This window comes from Panthera onca, chromosome A2 (assembly GCF_046562875.1).
Source record: "Panthera onca isolate mPanOnc1 chromosome A2, mPanOnc1 haplotype 2, whole genome shotgun sequence".
In the NCBI taxonomy this organism is placed as follows: domain Eukaryota; kingdom Metazoa; phylum Chordata; class Mammalia; order Carnivora; family Felidae; genus Panthera; species Panthera onca.
In genome coordinates this window covers 95,490,986-95,515,041 of record NC_138340.1, presented here as the reverse complement: position 1 = coordinate 95,515,041, position 24,056 = coordinate 95,490,986, and the positions used below count along the sequence as shown (strand labels likewise).

The window sequence follows — 24,056 nt, the reverse complement described above, 5'->3', positions numbered from 1 at the left end:
GAGAGATTGGGGGTCAGAGGATTTGAAGGAGGCTCTGCGCTGACAGTGGAGAGCCTGACGCCGGGCTCCAACTCATAAACCGTGGGATCATGACCTGAGCCAAAGTTGGGTGCTCGACTGAACAACCCAGATGCCTTTCCTTTCTATAATTTTAATGTGATTTCAAAAGTATCATGTGATACATGCATGTAATCAATAAACTATTTTTTTAACAAGCAATCATATGTAAAATTAACTTATTAGGTATAAATGTATTATTTTATATCTATTAAATTATTCATTATGGAATACGAATTATTTTAAAATTAATTTGTAATTTTGATAGCTTTATTATATCTCTTCTTTTAACATCCACATTTGTTTTGTAGGTTCAAAGGAGAAATTTAACATTAAAATTAAAATTGAGTTACAGTCTTGTTTTGGTATAAAACATACCAGCAAATAAGATGTCTGAAAAGGAGGGTACTTCAGAAGAGCTAGAAGATATCACTAGTCAACGTAGGAAAGAATCTGGATCATGGTCAGAAGAGCCTGAATTTATTAAAGAAACATCAAATTCATTAGAAGAAGTTTGTGATGGGAAACCTTCCAGATTTGTGAAACACATCTTAGAAATGATAAATTAGGTATATATGATGATACATCAGCATTGTCCCCCAAAAATAAATCTAAGAGAAATGAAGAACAAAGGAAAACTCTTCAATTTTCTGAAACAATCACTCTATATGACACCTTTCAGTCAAAAAGTGCTACTTCACAAAGTCCACCATTATCAATGACTGAGATGGTTGCTGAAAATCAGGCTTTCACTGGCTTATCTCATGAAACATTAGAAAAAAACAGTGCACAACTCTCTGAGGAAAATCAGAAAGGAATTGGCTTAGGATCAGATAACTTTACAGTTAACCTCAAGGCCAAGGGTTTACAAGAATTCCCTAAGGACATCTTAAAAATCAAATATGTAAAATATCTATATTTGGATGAGACCTAGATCAAAAGTTTTAAAGGGGCAGAGACAGGTGATCTGCTAGGACTTGAAATTCTATCCTTGCAAGGAAATGGGTTATCATCATTTCTATCTGAAATTCAGTTACTTCATAATTTAAGGATATTAAATGTCAGTCATAATCAAATATCACATATACCTAAAGAAATATCACAGGTTGGGAATATCAGGCAACTCTTTTTTAATAACAATTATATTGAGAATTTTCCTTCTGGGTTAGAAAGTCTTGGAAACTTAGAAATTTTAAGTTTGGCTAAAAATAACTTAAGACATATACCAGACATTCTGTCTAGTTTGAAAAACTTGACGGTTCTCAATCTGGAATATAATCAGTTAACAATATTTCCTAAAGCTCTGTGCTTCCTTCCAAAGTTAATTTCACTAAACCTTACTGGAAACCTGATAAGCAGTTTGCCAAAAGAAATTAGGGAGCTTAAACATTCAGAAAAACTTTTACTGGATCATAATCAACTTACTTTTTTGGCTGTGGAGATTTTTCAATTGCTCAAAATGAAAGAAATCCAACTAACTGATAATAAACTGGAAGTTATTTCACAGAAAACTGAGAACTTTAAGGAACTCAGAATTCTAATACTTGATAAAAATTTATTAAAAGAAATACCAGAGAAAATTTCCCACTGTGTAATGTTGGAATGCCTTAGTCTTAGTAATAACAAATTAACAGAACTTCCTAAGAACATCCATAAGCTAAAAAATTTAAGAAAACTCCATGTAAACAGAAATAATATAACGAAAATACCTGAAAATATCTCACATCTTAATAGTATGTTCAGTCTAGAATTTTCAGGAAATGCAATCACAGATGTTCCCACTGAAGTAAAAAATTGTAGAAAAATAACAAGTTGAATTGTGTTATAACAGAATAATGTATTTTCCAGTAGGTTTGTGTGCCTTAGATTCTCTTTATTATTTGAATTTTAATGGAAATTATATTTCAGAAATACCTGTGGATGTATCTTTCATTAAACAATTGCTTCATTTAGAGTTAAATAAAAATAAACTCCTCATATTTTCTGAGTATTTATGTTCTCTTATTAATCTTGAATATCTAGATCTTGGTAAAAACCAAATAAGGAAAATTCCACCATTTATTTCCAATATGGTATCACTCTGTGTTCTGATTTTATGCTGTAATAAATTTGAAGCTTTTCCTATAGAAGTATGTACCTTAGAAAATTTGCAAGTATTTGATCTTTCAACAAACCAAATACAGAATATCCCTTCAGATATCTGTAACCTAAAAAGAATCCAGAAATTAAACATCTCAAGCAATCAATTTGTATATTTTCCTATTGAGCTGTGCCAACTTCAATCACTGGAAGAGCTGAATATAAATCAGATAAATGGAAGAAAGGCAAGAAACTTATATTTTTGGCCTTGGAGAGAAGTTGGCATTGGAGGGGATAAGAATCTAAACTGTAGTGTATGTGTGTATGTTTTAAAATTAGCTGGAATATTTTATTTGTTTTAAATAGGCTTTTTTCTTTTAAACCCCAAACATGTCTTAAAAATATATTTCTCAACATGAAAGATTCATAGAAAAATATTTCATTAAAATGAAATTCTAAGTAACTAAAGCTGTCAATTTTATAGATTTCTTTTTATTTCAGTTTAATTATAAAAAGGAGTTTTAAAGCCATGGATTATAATATAAACACATTACAGAAAATTTGGAAAAATTGAGAAAAGTAAAAAAAAAAAAATCATTCCAGAAGGATACTATTGTAAATATAACTATGGGTCACTGGTCATATGTTGATACACCTTACTTTTAGTGTTTTTTTTTTATGTATATGGTTTATATAAGCAATTATAAAAAGTTTCTACACTCAATTTTAGTTTCTTCTATTTTCACTTAATGTAAGCATTTCCACATAATATAACAAATCTTCCCAGTAATGAATTGTTAGAGACAATACATGATTTATGTAACTAATCATCTGTTATTAAGTATTTAGAGATATTATAATTTTTCATCATATATAAGGCTATGATGAACTTCTTCATAAAAAAAACCTTCTTCATATTTTATTTCCTTAGGGAACTTTTCCTAAAGAACTGCTAGATAAATGGAATAAATGTTCTTATAGTTTAGCATTTTACTTGAACATAAGAATGAATTTTATGGAAATACTTAAAAAAATCAAACAATGTTGATTTATATTAAGATCTTAGTAAACTAACAAAAAGTACCCAGCTATTATCTGGCTAAGTTTAATTTGACCATCAGTCAAATTAAAGTGCTTTGATAGAGCTGGACTATTATCTAGAGCAAGATTTCCCAAAGTCTGTCCTTAAAAACACTAGTCCTGTGAACTGCTCCTTAAAAATAAGTGGGTGGGGTGGGGTAGCGGGGAGAGGGGTTCCTGTGATTACATAGCTTTAAGAAGCACTGGTTTCTTCTCTTAAAGAATCACAATGAACGTTAGTGTATTAAAAGCTCTGTAGAGTCCTGCACTAAAGAAATTGGTTTGTCTCTATTTAACTCACATTTCCCAAACTTACTTACCCCTTTTAAACCTAACACCTGCTATATAATACATTTCCAGAAAGGCTACTCCAGGGAATAGTTGCTTAAGTAGCTGGAGTGAAAGACGATGCATGTGTTTCAAAAGTTGTTATTGCACTAACAGGCACTTTTTGGTTCTGCATTATAATCATCAACTAATTCCTTGTCTGATTTATAATCCTCTCACTTTCTCCTCCTGTATTTTACTGTGCAGATCTACAAGGTTGTGTCCTTAATCTCCTCTTTTTTATTAACTTCATCCCAGACCTCACCACACCATGCACATGACCCTCAAATCTGCATAACTGGAACTGATCTCCACTACTACTTTAATCCCACAGTTCTCAGTTTCCCTGGAAATTCCCTGTTCTTCTATTGTCTCAAACTCAACATGACTTCAAAATCAAACTCCTCTTTCTTTCCAATGTAACTCTCTTCACAACTCCATTTCTGTCTGTAATGCTGCTTTCTTCAGACCTACTAAATCTAGAAATCATGAAATCAACTTTCTTCCCTTTCCATCACTAGTTATACTGAAACTTACACCAAAATCGTCTCATTTGTTCCTCTGAAAAGTCTCTTGGATCAACTTCTTCATTTTCCAGTGTCACTGTCTCCAACTGGTCCATGGTTATCACTTACTTCATGTCTAGACTACTCCAGGAGCCTCCTGAGTATTCTCTTTGATTCAGTCTTCTTTCATCAGGACTTGTCAAAGCTATCAGACTTCTTTACTGACAAAATTACAGAGTACTATTCTCAGGAATCCAGACTGCATACCTATAGCCTACTTGTGGCGAGTGGTTGCCAAGGGCAACGTTATTACACCATCACTTCAAAGATCACCAGATGGGGTGCCTGGCTGGCTCAGTCAATAGAGCATATGACTCTTGATCTTGGGCTGTGAGTTCCAGTCCCACAATGGGCATAGAGCTTCCTTTAAAAAAAAGAGAGAGAAAAAGAAAGAAAGAAAGAGTAGGCAACCATGTAAAATAAAGCTGGATACCCTTTAAAAAAGAAAAATCACCAGATGGAAAAATGATTTATAAGAACTCTTTTCAAAATATATATATAATTGGAAATATCACTTTGATAACCCACTTGAGGTGAAAGTGAAGTGCCTAAAGGATTAATTTATAATCCCTCTCCCCGCTACCCCACCCCACCCACTTATTTTTAAGGAGCAGTTCACAGGACTAGTGTTTTTAAGGACAGACTTTGGGAAATCTTGCTCTAGATAATAGTCCAGCTCTATCAAAGCACTTTGGTCACTAAACAGTCATTTTAAAGAATATAAGTTCAGGTTCATCAGAGGGCTTTTATTTTGCTAAGTGAAGGATGCCCAACAGGAGTCTTCCTTTCATAGTGGATCTACTAGCACACAGTTCTTAGGTACTTCATCTAATAAATGTTGAGCAAATAGCGAAAAAGAATATTTGCCTGAAGGAAAGTCAAATTATGAACCTACCCACCTGTCTTGACCTGACTCCTACCTCCTAGGGTCAACTCTTAAGGCCTGCCATGGCCCAGTTCCATCTTCTTTCTCCAAACATACCTTCCTCTGCTTCCTATCACCTGTATTTACTGTTCACCTTCTCTCTGGCCCATTTTTATGCATGGTATTTGTCTTGCCTTAAGTGTCCTGTGACTTCTACTCAATCCTACTCATTCTTTTTTTTAAAAAAAATATGTATTTATTTATCCCACGTGGTGTGAGATTATGACGTGAGCTGAAACCAAAAGGTAGATGCTTAACCAACTGAGCCACCCAGGTGCCCTCAATCCTATTCATTCTTAAGGGGACATTCAAGTCCTATCTGCTACATGAAGATTTCCTTTAGTTCTTTGATTTGTACTGATATACATTCTCTAAACTTCCACATATCTGTTATTGTACCCTTTATTTTGGCACTGGATTACCTATCATTTAATACTCTTTTCTGATGGTTTCATATGTGTGTATTTTGTTTCCTGAACTAAATTTTAATCCCCTTTAAGTTAGGGACTGTTTTTTATGCTTCTTTTATATATGGAAGAACACTGAGCACAATATTCAGTATTTACCTTGTTTGGTTATTTCTCAATTCAAAATTCTTTTGTTCACTTGTAGAACTTCTTTTGTTTCAAAAGCCATTTGTGATGGCCATATTTTCTCTGAATACATGTATTTCTTCTACACCATACTAGGGTATCTTAATTCCTGTTATTTTGCAACGCTTTTTTGAGGCTATACTGCCAACCTGTGTGAGTCCATTCTAAAGGGGTTTACTGAGCATTTACTCAAAATATATCATGATTGGGAATGTGTACACAAAAAGTATAAAATGTATATTATGTCATTTAAAAATCCTAGGAAAATGCACCAAGGGACTTTAAAAAGCACTGCTGATGAGAACAGGAATAAAGAGATAAAATGTGGTACAGAAAAGTTGGTAAAGACTTTAGGGAGGGAAGAAAGGGATAGTAAGGGACATCAAGTTCTGGGAGAGTGAGGAAAGTGGGTTAATAAGCCATAGGGTTGAATGGGTAGAATTGGTCAGACCGGGGAGGCACTTGGATGCCACAAAATATATTGTGGATTTTAGTGATATCTCAAATAATGTAATCAGAGAGATTCCAAGAAATATAGGGGAATTGAGAAGTTTGGTTAGTTTAAATGCATACAACAATCAAATACGTTATCTGCCACCATTTTTTCTATGTTTACATGATCTCCAGCAACTAAATTTCAGTGGCGAGTGTAAAGCGTAATCAATAAGCATAATCAGTAAGTAGAGTATTCGTGTCTAGGTTGCAAACTTTGCTGACCAGACAGAACAGCAGTCAACATAATGCATTAAGCGCTCATTGGAAGGAAATGCACATCCGAGGTACAGAAAATAAGAGCACAGCATAAGGTCCTGTTGCTTTCCTGAAAGACGTTATAACCAAACTGGGCACCTTGAACATATTCTCATTTCTTTTCTGTCCTCTCTGTCTATACCCAGTCATTCAGTATTTCTTCCCTTTCTGAACCTGACCTCATCTCTCCCTCTACACAAACTTACCTACACAACCTTAGGTCAGCATTTTCTGTATTTTCCTTTCTGGCTCCCCTAATCCTACCCCTGTACACTACAATACTCAGATACCTTATAGTCTTCTACAAAGTAAATCATTAAATAACAACAAAAAAGTAAATCACTCACTCTAAAGGTATCAGAAACGATTTTCCAAAGCACAATAAATACCAGATTGGTATTTTTCTTAATAATTTTTATTATGGTGGTGCTTGGGTAGCTCAGTGACTTAAGTGTCCAACTCTTGATTTTGGCTCATGTCATGATCTCATGGTTCATGGGATTTGAGCCCCACGTTGGGCTCCAGGCTGACAGCATGAAGCCTGCTTGGGATTCTCTCTCCCTCTCTCTCTGCCCTTCCCCACTCGTACTCTCTTTCTCAAAATAAATAAATAAACTTAAAAAAATAATTTTTATTATGAAATACTTTCAGAAAATTTATTATGAAAAACTTACAGAAAATAATAAATACCTAGGTACCTACTCCCAGATATAAGGAATGTTAACATTTTTGTGATATTTACTCGATATATTTTTTAATTGTTAAGAAATAAAATAATGGAGTTGAAATTTCTTTTGTCCTTCTACCCAAACTAGAAGTAACCACTATACTGAAATTGGTACGTATCTTTTTTCCTTCCATATTTTCATACATATATATAACCATAAACAAGTAATACTATTTTGAGTTTTTAAATTTTACTAAATCTTATCATGCTATATGATAGTGATTTACTACTCTAAAATTTGCTTTTTTCATTTGTCATATTTCTAAAATTAATCCATATTAATATATACATAGACTTATTTCATTCACTTTAAATCCTACATGATATTCAATTATACGATTAAATAACAATCTATTACCTGGTTGGTAGACAGTTAGGTTGTTTCCAATGTGTTTGCTACTATAAACATCCTGTACATGTTCCTTGTGTACCTCTGCTTGAGTTTCTTTAGTGCATATAGCTATAAGTAGAATTGCTGCATCAGAAGGTATGCACATCTTCAACTTTACCAGATTTGGGCAAATTGATCTCCAGTGGTTGTACCAGCTAAGCACATGAACCACTGTATTTATGAAATTTTATCTTTCAGTTGCAAGTAGTGTTTACAACCAGAGTCCTGCATCTTCTTAGATTTAGAGGATTTTCAGAATAAAACAACAAACGTCATCTTTTTTGGTCAATTGTCCTAGTAACACAGTAAAAGGTACAGTAATGCATCAGTACTTAGATATAACGGAACTGACATTTTTCTCCTGAACCTCCCAAACTCCCAGTAAGCTGGCTGTGCGGGTACATATCAGTCATTTTACTAATTTTGCAACAACTTGAAGTGAGTTGTAAAAACTCAGTCTGGCAACTGAATTTTTTTGCTCAACCTTTGTGTTTTGGCCAAGTTTTTCTATATTTTAAGGTTACCTAGTTTGTCCAAGGGCAGGATACACTCCACTCAACTACTATTTGTACACAAAAAAATCAGAGGCTGACAAGAGCCCTCTGACCCACTGGAAAATACAACGACGCATCAGAAGCATAATTCTCTGGAGGCTTTCTGGTACTGAATCAAGACAGAATGGGAAGATCAAAGACTTTTCTGCAAGTGTTGCCTGTTCTCTGCTGGTCCACATGAGAATTAGAAAAATATATGTCAGGATCCAACCAGGAGACAGAAATCACAACTTAATAACTAAGTATATATACATGTTGTTAACTACAGAAGTGAAAGAGTGAAAGAGAATTCAAAGTTCATGGTAAAGTAGCAATGGCAGGAAGCAATAACCACCCTATGGGTAAGAGAATAAAGTAGAAAAGACAGAATTATGAACACTCAGAAGCTTGAAGGAAGGGGTCTCTCTCTTGCCCCCCCCCCCCAAAAAAAAACTCCTGAATTGTGAGATCATGACCTGCGTTGCAGTCAGTACTGATTGGCGGCTGCAGTACTGATTGGCGGGTAGTGGCACCTGCGGAGGTCATGATCTCACGGTGCAGGAGCGGCACCTGCGGAGGTCATGATCTCACAGTGAGGGAGTTTTAGCTTGCTGCAGGAGTTTCAGCTTCTGGCCACTTCAGGTTGGTGGGGGCGGGGGGGGGGAGGGGAGGGAGAGAGAGAGAGAGAGAGAGGGAGGGAGAGAGAGGAAGAAGAGAGTGCGCGGGTGCGTGGGAGAGACTGCGCGCGCGCTAGCGCTAGTTCTGTGAGGGTTGGGACAAGTACAAACTTCAGTTCGTGTTGCTGATGGAGTTCGAGTGTTGCCAGGGTGACAGTAAAAGAAAAACTGTCAAGAAATGCAAAGAAGTAGGTTTGGAGCTAAGTGACAGTCGCTAAGCAACTGGCATGCTACAAGTCACCAGCTTTTATTGCCAAGTTTGAACTTAGAAGGGGTGAGTTCGAGTCTTGTCATTTACTCTGTTTCCTCTATTTATAAAATGAAGCTAACCGGAATATCCATGCTATAGATTTGTTTACAGACTGAATGAGACTTTGAAAGCAGGTAGCATACTGTGAAAGCATTATTCAAGCAAAAGATGTTCATATACTCTTGTGAAATAATCGTCTCTGTCACAAACTAGCAAATTTAGGAAGATAACCCTTATGAACCATCAGCAAGATGGGAAAGCTATAACTTCTGCTTGTTCACAGACTTGTGGGAATATAATTAGATAAAACTTATGAAAATAGTTTCACAGATGTGAGGTAATATACCAATGAAAGGGATTTATAGCATGGGCTTATAGCATGGGCTCATAGCATGGGCTTTGGAGTGGAACAGACCTTAGAATTCTAGCTCCATCTTTCAACAGGAAATTTTTTTTAATGTTAACCTTCTGTTTCCTAATCTGTAAATGGAAATGATATCTTTGATTTGTGAGGATTAAACGGTTAACTACTAAGCACAAAAACTGATGCAATATAGGTTTTAAACAGATGTTGGAGCCTCTCTCCAAGAAGCCAAAATAACAAATGAAAGGAAGTAGATTGGCATGTAAACTGCCTGTGGTTGTCCTCATGGAGAAGGACAGTTATCTTGCCTTACAGTTCTCTCTACAGGCCTTGATAATTCTACCCTGCAGGTTTGCATCTTCTCCTACCTGTAAGACAGCTAGTTAAGCTAGTACTGTTCTATCTGTTGTTTACAGCTGGCGTCTGTTCTGATGGGTCAGTGCTTGTGCCAAATAAGTTGTTAAATTTTTAAATATACCTTTTAAAATATACCTTTTAATGTTTATTTTTGAGGGAGAGAGACAGAGTATGAATGGGGGTGGGGCAGAGAGAGAGGGAGACACAGAATCTGAAGCAGGCTCCAGGCTCTGAGCTGTCAGCACAGAGCCCAACGCGGGGCTCGAACTCGTAAACCATGAGATCATGACCTGAGCCGGAGTTGGATGCTCAACCGACTGAGCCACCCAGGCACCCCAGTTGTTAAATATTTTACATAGCACAATTGCTTACACGTACTAATGTAACAGCCTCTGAAAGGACTCCTACCTTTATAGCCTCTCTCTCTCACTTTGTTGCTGCCCGTATTTAAAAACATTTTTATTAAAGTATAATATACATAACAAAAAGAGTACATACTGTCTCAAGAGATTAAAATTAAAAGTAGAGCTACCATATAATCCAGCAATTCTATTTCTGGGTATTTATCTGAAGGAAAAGAAAACAGTAACTCAAAAAGATATGTGCACCTCATGTTCATTGCAGCGTTATTTACTTAAGTGTCCATCAATGGATGGATGGATGAAGAAAATGTGGCATGTACACACACACACACACACACACACACACACACAATGGAGTATTATTCAACCATAAAAAGAAGGAAATTTTGCCATTTGCAACTACATAGATGGACCTGGAGGACATTTTGTTAAGTGAAATAAGCTAGACAAAGACAAATACTGTATGATTTTACTTACATGTGGAATCTAAAAACTGAACTCATAGATAAGGAGAACAGATTGATGGTTGCCACAGGTGGAGCTGGGTAAAATGGATAAAGGGTAACAAAAGGTACAAACTTTCAGTTACAAAATAAGTAAGTCCTGAGATGTAATGTACAGCATGGTGACTATAGTTAATATTTTTGGTATATTTAAAAGTTGTTAAAAGAATAGATCCTAAAAATTTTCATTGCGAATTTGTAACTATGTGTTTTTTTAAATGCTTATTTATTTTTGAGAGAGAGAGGGCAAGCGAGGGAAGGGCAGAGAGAGAGGTGGGGGGCGGGGGACTGATGATCCAAAGCAGGTTCTGCATTTACAGCAGCAAGCCCAATGTGGGGCTCAAACTCATGAACCTCAAGACCTGAGAAGTTGGACACTCAACCGTCTGAGTCCCCCAGGCACCCTGTAACTATGTGTTGTGATGGATGTTAACTAGACTTATTATGTTGACCATTTTACAATATACAAATGTTGAATCATCATGTTATACATCTGCAACTAAAATGTTATATGTCAATTATAATTCAATTTTTTAAAAGTACATATTTTAAGTATACAGCTCAATGAACTTTCACACACTGAACAAACCCATATTTCAGAACCTCGATCAAGAGACAAGACATTCCCAGAAACCCTTTCTTATGCCATTCCAGCCACTTTTCCCCTTTCTCTCAACCAAGGGTAAACACTATCATGATTTCCAATAGTGGGCCTTAAATGAAGTCATGAAGTATATACTCTTTTATACCTGGGTTCTTTCACTCAACATTATGTTTGTGAAATTCACTCATGTTACTCTGGGTGGCTGTGGACAATTCACTCTCAGTGCTATTCATATTCTGCTGTTGATAAACATTTAGCAGAAAAGCAATTCTTTTCTTGTGGTCAGATAAAAAACTGATTTTAATCCTTTTAAATTTATTTGGACTAGCTTTATGGCTCAGCATATAGGCTACCTTGATAAACACACCATACACCCTTTTTTTTAATACAAATTTTAGTCAACAAACAGTGTAATATTGGTTTCAGGAGTAGAATTCAGTGATTCATCAATTACATTCAACACCCAATGCTCATCACAACAAGTGCCCTCCTTCCTACCCATTACCTATCTAGCTCATCTCTCACCCACCTCCTTCCATCAACCCTCAGTTTGTTTTCTATTTTATGAGTCTCTTGTGGTTTGTTTTCCTCTCTCCTCTCCATCCCCCCCTTCCCATATGTTCATCTGCTTCATTTCTTAAACTCCATATATGAGTGAAATCATATGGGATTTGTCCTTCTCTGATTGCCTTATTTTGCTTAGCATAATACATTCTAGCTCCAAACACATGATTGTAAATGGCAGGATTTCGTTCTTTTTGATGGCTTAGTAATATTCCATTGTATATATATACCACCTCTTCTTTATCCATTTATTGACTATTGTTGATTATTGTTGATAATGTTGCTATAAGAACTGGGGTACATGTACCCCTTAAAATCTATATTTTTGTATCCTTTGGGAAAATACCTACTTAGTGCAATTGCTGGGTCATAGGGTAATTCTATTTTTAATTTTTTGAGGAGCCTCCATACTGTTCTCCAGAGTGGCTGCACCAGTTTACATTCCCATCAATAGTGCAATCACACACTATACACTCTTTAAAAAATATACTCTGAAATGTTAGCTACAGTGTTTTATGAATATCATATTAAGTCCAGATGGTTGATAGTTTTGTTGGAATCTTCTGTCTTTACTGGTATATTATCTTGTTATGCTTTAGAAAATAGTGTTAAAATCCAAAACTATGGTTGTGTAATTGTGTATTTGTTGCTTTCATTGTCAACTTTTTTCATGTATTTTGAAGAACTGTTATAAGAAAATGCACATACATGATTATTATGACTTTCAATTCTAATAAATTTTTTATCATCTGAAATCCCCAAATGTCCCTCTTTATCTCCAGTAATAATCTTTATCTTGAAGGGTATTTTATCTAATATTAAGATAGCCACTCCAGTTTTGTTAACCTTACTGTTCACATGGTATATCTTTACTATCAATTTACTTTCAACATATCTGTGTCTTTATATTTAAAGTATATCCCTTTCAGGCACCTGGATAGCTCAGTTGGTTAAGCCTCTAACTCTTGATTCTGGCTCAAGTCATGAGATGAAGCCCCATATCTGGTTCTGTGTTGACAGCATGGAGCCTTCTTGGGATTCTCTCTCATCTCTCTGCTCCTCTCTAAGTAAAATAATAACTGATTAGCTAAGTATTAAAAAATAAAGTACATCCCTTGTAGACAAAATGTAGTTGGGCCTTGATTTTCATCCTTTCTGGCAATCCCTACCTTTAACTGGAGGATTCAGTCAATGAACATTTAATGTAATTATTGGTATAGTTGGATTTAGATCAGCCATTTCACCACTTGTTTTCTGTTTCTCTCCTCTGTTAACTCTTTTTCTGTCTTCTTGTTGAACTATTCTTGTTTAGTTGCTTTCAAGATGTTCTCATCTTTGGTTTTCAGCAGTTTGACTATGTTGTGCCTAAGTGTGTTTTTTATTATAATTTAGGTGAAATTCACACAACATAAAATTAACAATTTTAGAGTGAACATTTTTGGTGTCATTTAGCACATTAACAAAGTACTACAATGTACCACTCCCTCTATCTGGTTCCAAACATTTCATCAACCCCAAAGGAAGCTTTTACTCATTATTAAACAGTTACTCTCTGTTCTCCCTCTCCTCTCCCTCTTGTTACCATCAATGTGCAGGACACCTCTATGAAGATGCCTAATATTATGGATGTGTCATACAAATGGAATTGCATAATATATGACTTTTCTGGATTGACTTCTTTCACTTAATGTTTTCAAGTTTCATCCATGTTGTAGCTTGTATGAGTAGTTCCTATTATGGCTGAATAGTATTACACTGTATGTATATACTACAGTTTGATGATCCATTCATCGTCTGATGGACATTTGGGCTGCTTTCATCTTGTGGCTATTGTGAATAATGCTGCTATGAACATGTTCACACATGTGTTTATTTCAGTATGTTTTCAATTCTTTGGGCATATTCCTAGAGATAGAATTCCTGTGTCATATGGTAATTTTGTATAATTTTTTGAGGAACTGTCAAATTGTTTTCCACAGAGGTAGAACCATTTTACAGTCACACCAGCAATGTACAACAAGTGCAGTTTCCCCATATCCTTGTCAATATCTGTTGTTTTACAAGTTTTGGATTACAGTTATGCTAATGAATGTGAAATGGTTTTGATTGAAATTTCCCTAATGACTAATGATGTTTAGCATATTTTTTAGGTGCTTGTTGGCCATAAGCATATCTTTTTGGAGAAATGTCTATTCAAGTCCGTGGCCCATTTTTAAATTGGTTTTTAATTGGGTTATTTTGTTGCTGAGTTGAAAGAGCCCCTTATATATTCTGAATACTAGATCCTTATCAGATATGTTTTACAATTAATTACTTCCTTTCTATAGACTGCCTTTTCATTCTGGATAATGTCCTTTGATACATAAAAGTTTTAAATTTTCATGAACTCCAATCATCTAGTCTTTCTTTTTGTTGCTTATGTTTTTGGTGTCATAACTAAAAATCTATTAGCAAAATCCAAGATCACTAGGATTTTTCCCTATGTTTGGGGCGCCTGGGTGGCTTAGTTGGTTGAGTGTCCAACTTCAGCTCAGGTCATGATCTCACACTCCATGAGTTCGAGCCCTGCGTCGGGCTCTGTGCTGACAGCTCAGAGCCTGGAGCCCACTTCACATTCTGTGTCTCCCCCTCTCTCTGCACCCCCCCCCCCCCGCTCATGCTCTGTCTCTCTTTCTCTCTCTCTCAAAAATAAAATAAAAACATCTCTTTAAGTTATTAATTCATTTTGAGTTAATTTTTATATTTGGTGTGAGGTAAGAGATCCACTATGATTCTTTTGCATGTGGATTTGTAGTTATTCTAGCACCATTTTTTGAAGATTATTTTTCCCCTTTGCATGATCTGAGTACCCTTGTTAAAAATTAATTGGCCAACTCTGGAAAACAGTATGGAGGTTCCTCAAAAAATTAAAAATATAGCTACCATATGACCCAGCAGTTGCACTACTAGGTATTTACCCAAGGAATACAGGTATGCTGTTTCAAAGGAACACATGCACCCCAATGTTTATAGTAGCACTATCAACAATAACCGAAGTATGGAAAGAGCCCAAATATCCATCGATGGTTGAATGGATAAAGAAGATGTGGTATAAACACACACACACACACACACACACACACACACACACACACACTCACACACTCACACACTGGAGTATTACACGGCGATCAAAAAGAATGAAATCTTGCCATTTGCAACTACGTGGATGGAACTAGAGGGCATATGCTAAGCGAAATTAGTCAGTCAAAGAAAGATGAATATCATATGACTTCACTCATATGAGGACTTTATGATACAAAACATATGAACATAAGGGAAGGGGAGCAAAGATAATATAAAAACAGGGAGAGGGAAAAAACATAACAGACTTAAATATAAAGAACAGAGGGTTGCTGGAGGGGTTGTGGGAGGGGGGATGGTCTAAATGGGTAAGGGGCTTAAGGAATCTACTCCTAAAATCATTGTTGCACCATGTGCTAATGAACTTGGATGTAAATTATAAAAAATAAATAAATTAGAGAAAAAATTAATTGGCCATAATATATGGATTTATTTCTGGACTCTGAATTCTATTCCATTTGTCTATATGTTGAACCTATGCCAATCTCATACTATTTTCCACTTAGTTAACATAAAATGTAATATTAGTTTTAGGTGTAGAATATAGTGATTTAACACTTCCGTACATCACCTGGTGTTCATTACAAGTGCACTCCTTAATCCCCATCACGTATTTAACACACCCCCCTACCTACCTCCTTTCTGGTAACCATCAGTTTGTTCTCTATATTTAAGAATTTGTTTCTTGGTTTGCCTTTCTCTCTCTTTTTTCCCCTTTTGTTTTGTTTCTTAAATTCCACGTATGAGTGAAGTCAGTTTCTCCGACTGACTTACTTAACTTACCGTAATACTCTCTAGCTCCATCCATGTCATTGCAAAGGGCAAGATTTCATTCTTTTTATGGCTGAGTAATAGTCCATTGTATTACATGTATCACATCTTCTTTATTCAACAGTCGATGGAAATTTGGGTTGTTTCCATAATTTGGCTATTGTTGATCATGCTTCTGTAAGCATTGGGATGCATGTATCCCTTTGAATTAATATTTTTTTACTCTTTGGGTAAATATCTAGTAGTGCAATTGCTGGATCATAAGGTTCTATGTTTAACTTTTTGAGGAACCTCCATGCTGTTTTCCAGAGTGGCTGCAGCAATTTGCATTCCCACCAATAGTGCACAAGGTTCCCCTTTCTCCACATCTTTGCCAGTACCTGTTGTTTCTTGTGTTGTTGATTTTAGCCATTCTGACAGGTGTGAGGGGATATCTCATTGTAGTTTTGATTTGCATTTTCCTGATGATCAGTGATGTTGAGCATCTTTTCACGTGTCAGTTTGTCATCTGTATGTCTTCTTTGGAGAAATGTCTATTCATGTTTTCTGCCCATTTTTAAAATGGATTATTAATTTTTGGGGTGTTGAGTTTCCTAGGTTCTTTATATATTTTGAATATTAACTATCAGATATGTCATTTGCAAATATCTTCTCCCATTCCATAGGTTGCCTTTTCGTTTTGCTGATGGTTTCCTTCACTGTGCAGAAGCTTTTTATTTTGATGAAGTCCCAATAGTTTCTTTTTGTTTTTGTTTCCTTGGCCTTAGGAGACATATCTAGAAAGAAGTTGCTACAGTTGATGTCAAATAAGTTACTGCCTGTGTTCTCTTGTAGGATTTTTATGGTTTCAGGTCTCACATTTAGGTGTTTATTCCATTTTAAATTTATTTTTGTGTATAGTGTAAGAAAGTGGTCCAGTTTCATTCTTTTGCATGTTGCTGTCCAGTTTTCCCAACACCATTTGTAGAAGAGACATTCTTTTGCCAATTTAATATTCTTTCCTGCTTTGTCAAAAATTAATTGGCCATATAATTGTGGGTTCATTTCTGGGTTTTTTATTCTATTCTGTTGATCTATGTATCTATTTTTGGGTCAGTACCATACTGTTTTGATTACTACAGCTTTGTAATATATCTTGCAGTCTGGAATTGTGATACATCCAGCTGTATTTTTATTTTTCAAGATTGCTTTGGTTATTTGGGGTCTTTTGTAATTCATACAAATTTTAGGATTATTTTGAAAAAGGAACAAAGTTGAAGGACTCCTGAAACCTGATTTTAAGCCTTATGAAAGGCTATGGTAGTAAAGTGTAGTCTTGGCAAAATAACAGACATAGATCAGTAGAACACAATACATAGGCTAGAAATAGACCCATGCATATATGGTCAATTGATTTTTGACAAATATGCACATGTAATTCAACAGAGAAGATGGTATTTTCAACAAATGGTGCTGGAGCAACTAGATGACCAGAAGCCAAAAAACAAGATAAACTGCAACAATAATAAAACTTTGATCCACACCACATACCATATAAGAAAATCAACTCAAAATGAATCACAGATCTAAATGTAAAAGCTAAACCTATAAAACTGCTAGATAAAAACATAGAAGAAAATCTTTGTAACCTTGGCAAAGATTTCTTAGATATAACACCAAAATCACAATCCTTAAAAAATTAATAAATTGAACTTCATCAAAATTAGAAACCTCTGCTCTTCAAAAAGTGTTGTTAAAAGAATGAAAAGAAAAGCCACAGACTGGAAGAAAATATTTGCTGAATATATAAAAAATAATTGTCAAAAGTCAACACTGAGCAGTTAACTCAATAAAAATTGGCATACAAGTTACAGAAAGAACCAAAATTTCCATCAACTGATGAATGGATAAAGGAGATATGGGACATATATACAATGGAATATTACTCAGCCATAAAAAAGAAAGAAATCTTGCCATCTGCAGCAACATGGATGGATCTAGAGAGTATTATGCTAAGTGAAATAAGTCTAAGAAAGACAAATCCCATGTGACTTCACTCATATGTGGAATTTAAAAAACAAAGTAGATGAACATAGCGGGGAAAAGAGGTAAACCAGGAAACAGACTCTTAACTATAGAGAATAAACTGAAGGTTACTAGAGGGGAGATGAGTGAGGGATGGGTTAAGTGGGTGATGGGTTAAGGAGGGCACTTGTAGTGATGAGCCACTAAATTCCACACCTGAAATTAATATTATACTGTATGTTAACTAACTGGAATTTAAATAATAACTTGAAAAAAAAGAAAAATTGGCATAAATTGTGAACACTTTACAAAGAATGTATATGAATGGCAAATAAGCATAAGAAAATATAATGATATCATTAGTATGAGAGAAATATGAATTAAATCTACAATGAGATCTTTGTATTAGAATAACTAAAATTAAAATCTGACAGTACCAAGAACTACACCTGGAACTCTGATACACTGATGGTAGGAATGCAAAAGGGTACACACTCTAGAAAACGGTTTCATAATTTCTTATAAAGTTATATGTATATTTACCATACAACCCATCAATCACACTCCAACTACACTTTTAAGTGAAATGAAATTTAGATTCAATAAAAAACTGAGTACAAATATATAGAGTGGTTTTATTCATTATTGCCAACAAGTGGAATCATTCTAAACATCACTTATTTAGTGGATGGATAAATTATCACATCCATATAATGGAATACTTCTCATTAATAAAAAGGAACAAACTATTGGTATGTCAATAGACACCAATAAATCTCTAATGTATTATGCTAAATTAAAGTCAAACCCTAAATACTATATGTTGTGACTTATATTTATTATACATATGCATAAACATTATATTTTATAATTATGGGCTTACAATGTTTATAAAACCCCATATACATATGTAGGTATGTATTTGTACATCTATCTGCACATACCCATTCCCAAAAGCAATGAGCAAAACTAGTATCCAGATCTCCAGATCTTGGTTTCTTTCTTTTTTTTTGAGAGAGAAAGTGAGAGCATGCACAAGCAAGGGAGTGAGGGACAGAGTGAGAGGGAGAGAGAATCTCAAGCAGGCTCCATGCCCAGTGCACAGCTATCCCACAACCATGAAATCACAATCTGAGCCAAAATCAAGAGTTGGATGCTCAACCAACTGAGCTACCCAGGTGCCCCCAGATCTTGGTTTCTGAATGCCCTTCTTCATTAAAAGGAACAGGTTTCTTTATTTATGACTATAAATAATATAACTATAAATGTATAAATAAAGGCAAACTTTAGGCCAGTTCCTCTTTAAATGATTACAAATTCTTACCTTGTCAGTTACCACAATTTTACTTTTTATGTTCAGTTTATATTGAGTAAGGTGATGTTGAAAACATATTTAGGGAATTAGAGTTTAATTCGCACTCCTTGATGGTGGACTAGACTTAGCTTAGTTTGGAACTCAGTTCCAAAAAAATAGAGTATGGACAAGAAAAGAATGAAAACATTATATTGGAGAAACCTGGCAAGACACTAATTTAGCTGTGGGATCAAGCTTAACATCGCTAGTGATGTCATACAGGTATTAGGTACCTTTGCTGTGATGTGATGAGAGTTCTTCACTTCTGTGGCATTCTTTCCAAAAAACCCCATAACCCAAGTGTTATCATGAGAAAATATATCAGGTAAATTCAAACTAAGGAATATTCTACAAAATACCTAGTCGGTACTATTCAAACTGTCAAGATCATGAAAAACAAGGAAAGACTGAGAAACTGTCTCAGACCAGAGGAGACTAAGAAGACATAACTATATGCAATGTGTTATCCTGGCATGGATTTTGGAACAGAAAAAGGACACCGATAGAAAAACTAATGAAATCCAAAACTGTCTGAAGTTTAATAGTAATGTGCCAATGTTAGTTTCCTAGTTTTGACAAATATAATATGATAATGTGAGATGATGACATTAGGGGAAACTAAATCTGGATGAGGAATCTATATTCAAGAATTCTCTACAATTTCTGCAACTTGCTGTAAATCTGAAATTATTCTAAACAATCTAATTATCCTTAAAAAATTACCATCACACTTACTCTGTAAAATCCTTTCCCGTACTATAAGAGGACAGCCTCTTAACTTATTTTTCCATCCTCTGAGAGAATGGAACCACAGCTCAGTTTCTATACATCCTCCTTTTCATGCCTAGCAAGTGGACTTCAGTAAGAATTTACATCTGCCAGCACTGTGAGGGTCCTCTGGTACTGTGCCAGTGAGACACAGTAAATGCTCCATAAGTAGTTGTTTATCTTCATATTTTTCTTTATACAGAAAGGTATAATTCAATTATAATTTTTTTCTACTAGGAAATAATCTGACATATCTGCCTAGGGGTATACACAACCTTTTTTCACTGAAGGAGATAAATTTTGATGATAACACTTTGCTAAGACCTCCAATGGAAATCTGTAAAGGAAAACAACTCTATACGAATGCACACTATCTAGAGAGGGCAGATAAGTGATAAGTAAGTGATAAGTGAGTGATTGACTAGTTTACATGTCATTTTCTAGTATAATCTATAAATTAGAAAATAGTTTGCTTTCATTAGAGGTTTTCAATCTGGCATAGGCATGAAAATATTCATTATCTTCCCTTTTCTGAAGGTTAGGAATTTATTTTGATAATTCATATTATTTAATCTGTGTCCACACAAACTAAACCATTGAAAACAGGCAAACCCAAGTGGAGGGTTGGGCTGCTTTCCACCTGTTGGCCTCAATGCCCTTCAACAGGTTTTTCATTATGGTTGTGGCCAAACTTAGATATTCCACACAAAAATTTATTCACTGGTTTCGATCTGTATCACCATAAATAGTTGCTCTAAAACTCTCATCTGGCCTTGAAGAAAGTCCTTCCATCTTTCCATTGAAACCAATCAGGTTTTGGCCCACTATGATCACCTATCTGCAGTCTGTGGGTAGTCTTCATTCTTTGTCCTTAAGCATTCCTTTGGTTGTCCCTGATTATTTCACACAGAAGGTCCATTTTCTTTAAGTGTCTTTCCACTGGACCAGATGGAGACTGGTTTCTCCAAGCCTCTGGGATGGAAGTTTCACTGTCCAATTTTTTCCTTGGGGCTAGATTCCCAACAACTAAGCTTTTTGCTAGGACTCTGACTTTGTTTCTTATAGCCAGTCCTTAGACTGGATTCAGATTTTGGTCCTCCAATTCAACGCAGTACTTAAGAAGTATTAAATCAATTTAATAAGTACTGATCCAGATTTGGGGAAAGGGAATATACAAAACTCTCCACCCAAATCATTCTACTATGTTCCCTGTCTGTGTAATCAGAAGCTTGCATCAGCATAATCTCATAATCTAGTGGTAGGGTCACTAAAAATATACAGTATCTTTAAGCCACAATATACATCCATATGCATCACTACCAGTCAGAAGTTTTTGCAAGATTTGGGCCTCACTGATGGAAGGAACCTAAGAGATAAAATTAAAAGTCACAGTAGCTGTTTTTTCTAACTTGCTAAGCAAGTTGTTTCTCCTAATTATTTTCATTAAAAAGGAATATTTTGTGGTAACTATTTCTATAAAATAAATTTTAGAAGTTTCCAAGGATCCATAAAGTATTCCTGTTAGGAATACAGTACTTTAGAGAAGGGCTGTATAGTTACACAATTGAACTTCCCTGCTAAAATTCTGTTACTCAAGTTCCCAAGGAGGGAGGACTCATGTCATTCTATCCTCAATGGGGAAAGTGCAATGGGAAATGGCAACAGATCAAAGTCAGCAAAAATGAGAGAACCCTAGTCATTTGTCTCCTTTTAAAAAAAATTAATGTTTATATTTGAGAGAGAGAGAGAGAGAGAGAGAGAGAGAGAGACAGAGTGCGAGCAGGTGAGGGGCAGAGAGAGGGAGTCACAGAATCTAAAGCAGGCTCCAGGCTCTGAGCTGTCAGCACAGAGCCCAACACGGGGCTTGAACTCACAAACCACCATGAGATCATGACCTGAGCCCAAGTTGGACACTTACCTGCCTGAGCCACTCAGGTGCCCCTTTCCTTTCTATGTTCAAGGGGCCTTCATACTGCAGGCACCCAGGGACAGTAGAGAGGAAATTGTCATGAGAAATGTATTTATTCCCCAATTAACAAAGAACATGGGGTTTCTTCCTTATGATTTTGCTTAGGATATTGGATTTTCATTTATAGCATTAGCATACAATCTAGCCTGAGGGATTGAGATGATTATAGAGGGGTGGGAGATTGATAGTTCTTGAAACTTCCCAAAGTACCTTAGTCAACAAAATAAATCTAGTCCAAGATAGTTAGAAGCTTAAAAAAAAAAAAAAAAAACCTAAAAACTCTCTACTTACATCTAAGCTAGCATTCATTAAATAAATCATTTGAATATAAAATATACATATACACACTATATCTGTAGTAGATGTGGTACATTATGGTACATGAAGAAGCCCATTAAGAAGCCAGAATCAAAGGAAAGAGTTAAATTCATTTCAAACCGTGAAAGGATTAAAGAAAGGGTTTCAAAATCACTTTGAGGTTACTTATAATATACTTTTAAATGGCCATTTTATGTTGTAGGTTATTCAGATTTTAGAAAAAATAGAACAAATGATTCAAATTTCAGTTTGTAAATTAGGTCTGCATCTTCTTTTCAATTTTACTTGACATTGACATTTGATAGGAGCACAGAATAAGGAACCCAGATTTAATATTAACCCAAAGTAGAGTATATTTTTCAAAAGAGATGGCTTATATTTTCTTTTATGTTCAAATGCAGAGAAAATCCTAGAGAAGATCTTCAACATAGTTGCCAAAAATATCACTGAAACAAATTTTAATTTTTTGTGTCAAAAACTAAGCCTGGCAATCTCAGAAACAGATATGCCTACAAAGAGGTATGTATGAGTGACAATATGTGGTATAAGCTTATTCTCATGTTGATTTATATCATATTGATATTATAAGGTTTTGAAACAGTCATATTAACATGAATTCTAATTTGCTGTAAAAGACTCTGATTTTAGTTTACTATGTATTTGCGAATCATGTGAGTAGAGTAGTTAAGAGTAAGGGCTCTCAAGGCAAACTTCTTGGCTTTAAATCGCAACGAGTTTTGTGACCTTGTATAAGTCCCTTAACTTACAGGTGCTTCAGTTTCTCCACTGGTAAAATAGATACATTTAACTAAGAGAGTGTCATGCGATTAAATTATTAAGCATGTAGTACTATAGCAGTAATACACTGCCTGAGAATAAATAACCCACAATTATTGTTTTGAGATCTTGAGTAAATCTCTCTTAGAACTGAATGTTAATTGAATTGATTTCCTACCAGGAAATGAAGGTTGGCATGGGGCTAACGTTCATTTACTATTTGCCAAGCTCTGTGCTAAATTTTATATAAACTTTCTTCATCAATTAATTTAATCCTCACTTCAATCAGGTAAATTGGTTTGAAAATGTAGGGGAGTAATATTGAAGTAACTTAAAACAATGTTCTTAATTGGTCATTAAAATAATATTATCTTTAAAATTTTCAGCACTGTTTCATTAAGTGAGAGAGTCCGCCAAGCACTTAATAGGTGGAGAACAGAAAGTAACAACCTGTCACTAACTACAGCTGCTTTAACAGACCAACTAACTCAGGCACTAATGATGATAGGAGCATATGAAATTATGGACAAAATAACAGCTTTAAAAGTTTTTACAGGTGCAATTAAATTCTGAACAGTGTACTCATAATAAAAACTGAAAATTTATAATGTACTTACATAATTGAAACCGGATAAAAGAGAATTGCATGTCATGTCTCTTTTCATGCATTCCTAAGAGATAATGATAATTTATGGCTCTCACTTTAATCACTGTGATAATAAAATATCACAGACACTGGTTTGTGTATTTGTCATGTTGCCCTGGAATTATGATAATAGTAAAAAAATTTTGTTTATTTTGAGAAAGAGCGGGGGAGGGGCAAAGAGACAGGGAGAGAGAGAATCTCAAGCAGGCTCTGTGCTGTCAGTAAGAGCCCAGCATGGGGCTCAATCCCACAAATTGTGAGATCATGATCTGAGCCAAAATCAAGAGTTGGACGCTTAACTGAGCCACCCACATGCCTTGGTAATGATTTTTAAAAAGAAATAATTCCACTTAAAAATTCTTTGTTATAGGGGCACCTGGTTGGCTCAGACAGATAAGTGCCGGACTTTAGCTCAGGTCATGATCTCATGGTTTGTGGGTTTGAGCCCTGCCATCAGGCCTGGAGCCTGCTTCAGATTCTATGTCTCTCTCTCTCTCTCTGCCCCTCTCCCACTTGCACTCTGTCTCTCTCTCTTCTCTCTCATAAATAAACATTAGAAAAAAAATTTTTAAATTCTTTTTTATGTAATGCTTTTATACAACCCAGGATTTATAGGT

General features: G+C 35.3%; 2 protein-coding genes and 1 long non-coding RNA gene across 3 annotated transcripts in view; 2 read left to right on the top strand and 1 right to left on the bottom strand.

The window, feature by feature from the left end:
• Positions 1–24,056, bottom strand: part of LOC144615630 (uncharacterized) — a 51,689-nt gene that overhangs the window by 8,163 nt on the left and 19,470 nt on the right. The window lies entirely within an intron of this gene.
• LRRD1 (leucine rich repeats and death domain containing 1) lies at positions 362–23,449 on the top strand. Its single transcript, XM_078435093.2, is given in 7 exon segments — positions 362–585; positions 588–1,863; positions 1,865–2,474; positions 5,982–6,270; positions 19,967–20,120; positions 22,383–22,535; positions 23,180–23,449. Coding segments are annotated over 7 exon segments (2,808 nt in total). The 5' UTR covers positions 362–446; the 3' UTR covers positions 23,367–23,449.
• CYP51A1 (cytochrome P450 family 51 subfamily A member 1) overlaps positions 8,709–24,056 on the top strand; it is a 55,618-nt gene continuing 40,270 nt past the window's right edge. Inside the window, exon 1 of the mRNA XM_060632443.3 lies at positions 8,709–8,979. The gene's annotated coding sequence lies outside the window, so the exon portion shown is untranslated. The remainder of the gene's footprint in view (positions 8,980–24,056) is intronic.